The sequence below is a fragment of the Penaeus monodon genome, chromosome 15, assembly GCF_015228065.2.
Source record: "Penaeus monodon isolate SGIC_2016 chromosome 15, NSTDA_Pmon_1, whole genome shotgun sequence".
Taxonomy (NCBI): Eukaryota; Metazoa; Arthropoda; class Malacostraca; order Decapoda; family Penaeidae; genus Penaeus; species Penaeus monodon.
In genome coordinates this window covers 23764496-23765068 of record NC_051400.1, presented here as the reverse complement: position 1 = coordinate 23765068, position 573 = coordinate 23764496, and the positions used below count along the sequence as shown (strand labels likewise).

At 33.3% G+C, this 573-nt stretch overlaps 1 protein-coding gene across 3 annotated transcripts in view; it reads right to left on the bottom strand.

Annotated features, from left to right (window-relative positions):
- The window catches only part of LOC119581822 (transcription initiation factor TFIID subunit 2-like), a gene marked incomplete at its 3' end in the record, with an annotated part of 14016 nt that overhangs the window by 8045 nt on the left and 5398 nt on the right, over positions 1-573 (bottom strand). For all 3 annotated transcript variants that reach the window (XM_037929955.1, XM_037929956.1, XM_037929957.1), the window contains 2 exon segments: positions 52-265; positions 423-506. In XM_037929955.1, coding sequence (XP_037785883.1) covers positions 52-265; positions 423-506 — 298 coding nt within the window.

The window sequence follows — 573 nt, the reverse complement described above, 5'->3', positions numbered from 1 at the left end:
AATGCTAAGCTAATCTGAATATAATAAGGCCTTCTGGTGCATTTTACTCACACTGTGTATCCAATCTTTGTATTCATTGAAGCCAAAATGCTTCTTGACATAGAGACTCATCAGGTAGTTAGCAATGCCTGTTGTTAGCCAGGCATCAGCCCAGGAGTAGCGGGAGAGAAAGCATCCAAAGAACTGCTGTGCCACACAAAGAGCCATTGTTTTTCTGGTTTCATAAACTTGGTCAATAATTCTGTTACTACACAGCAAATTCACACTGGAATGATAAAGGACAGATCTATATTTTCTTTACAAAAATATTGTTTGGGTTATTATAATCAAAATTTCTAAGGAATATTATACACCGTAATCAAGAACATATGCAGAAACTGTTAAAATTACAGACAGAATATTTTTCAAATATAATTACTTACTCAAGAATGCTCATGGTTGCATAAGAGTGAAGACTATTATATGCTTCATCAACATAAACTTGTTTGTAACATGAGTAAGGATATCTGTAACAATATGGAAAGAAGTCAGTAAATCATAATTAAAGTAACCATTTCTCTCAATGTACAACAT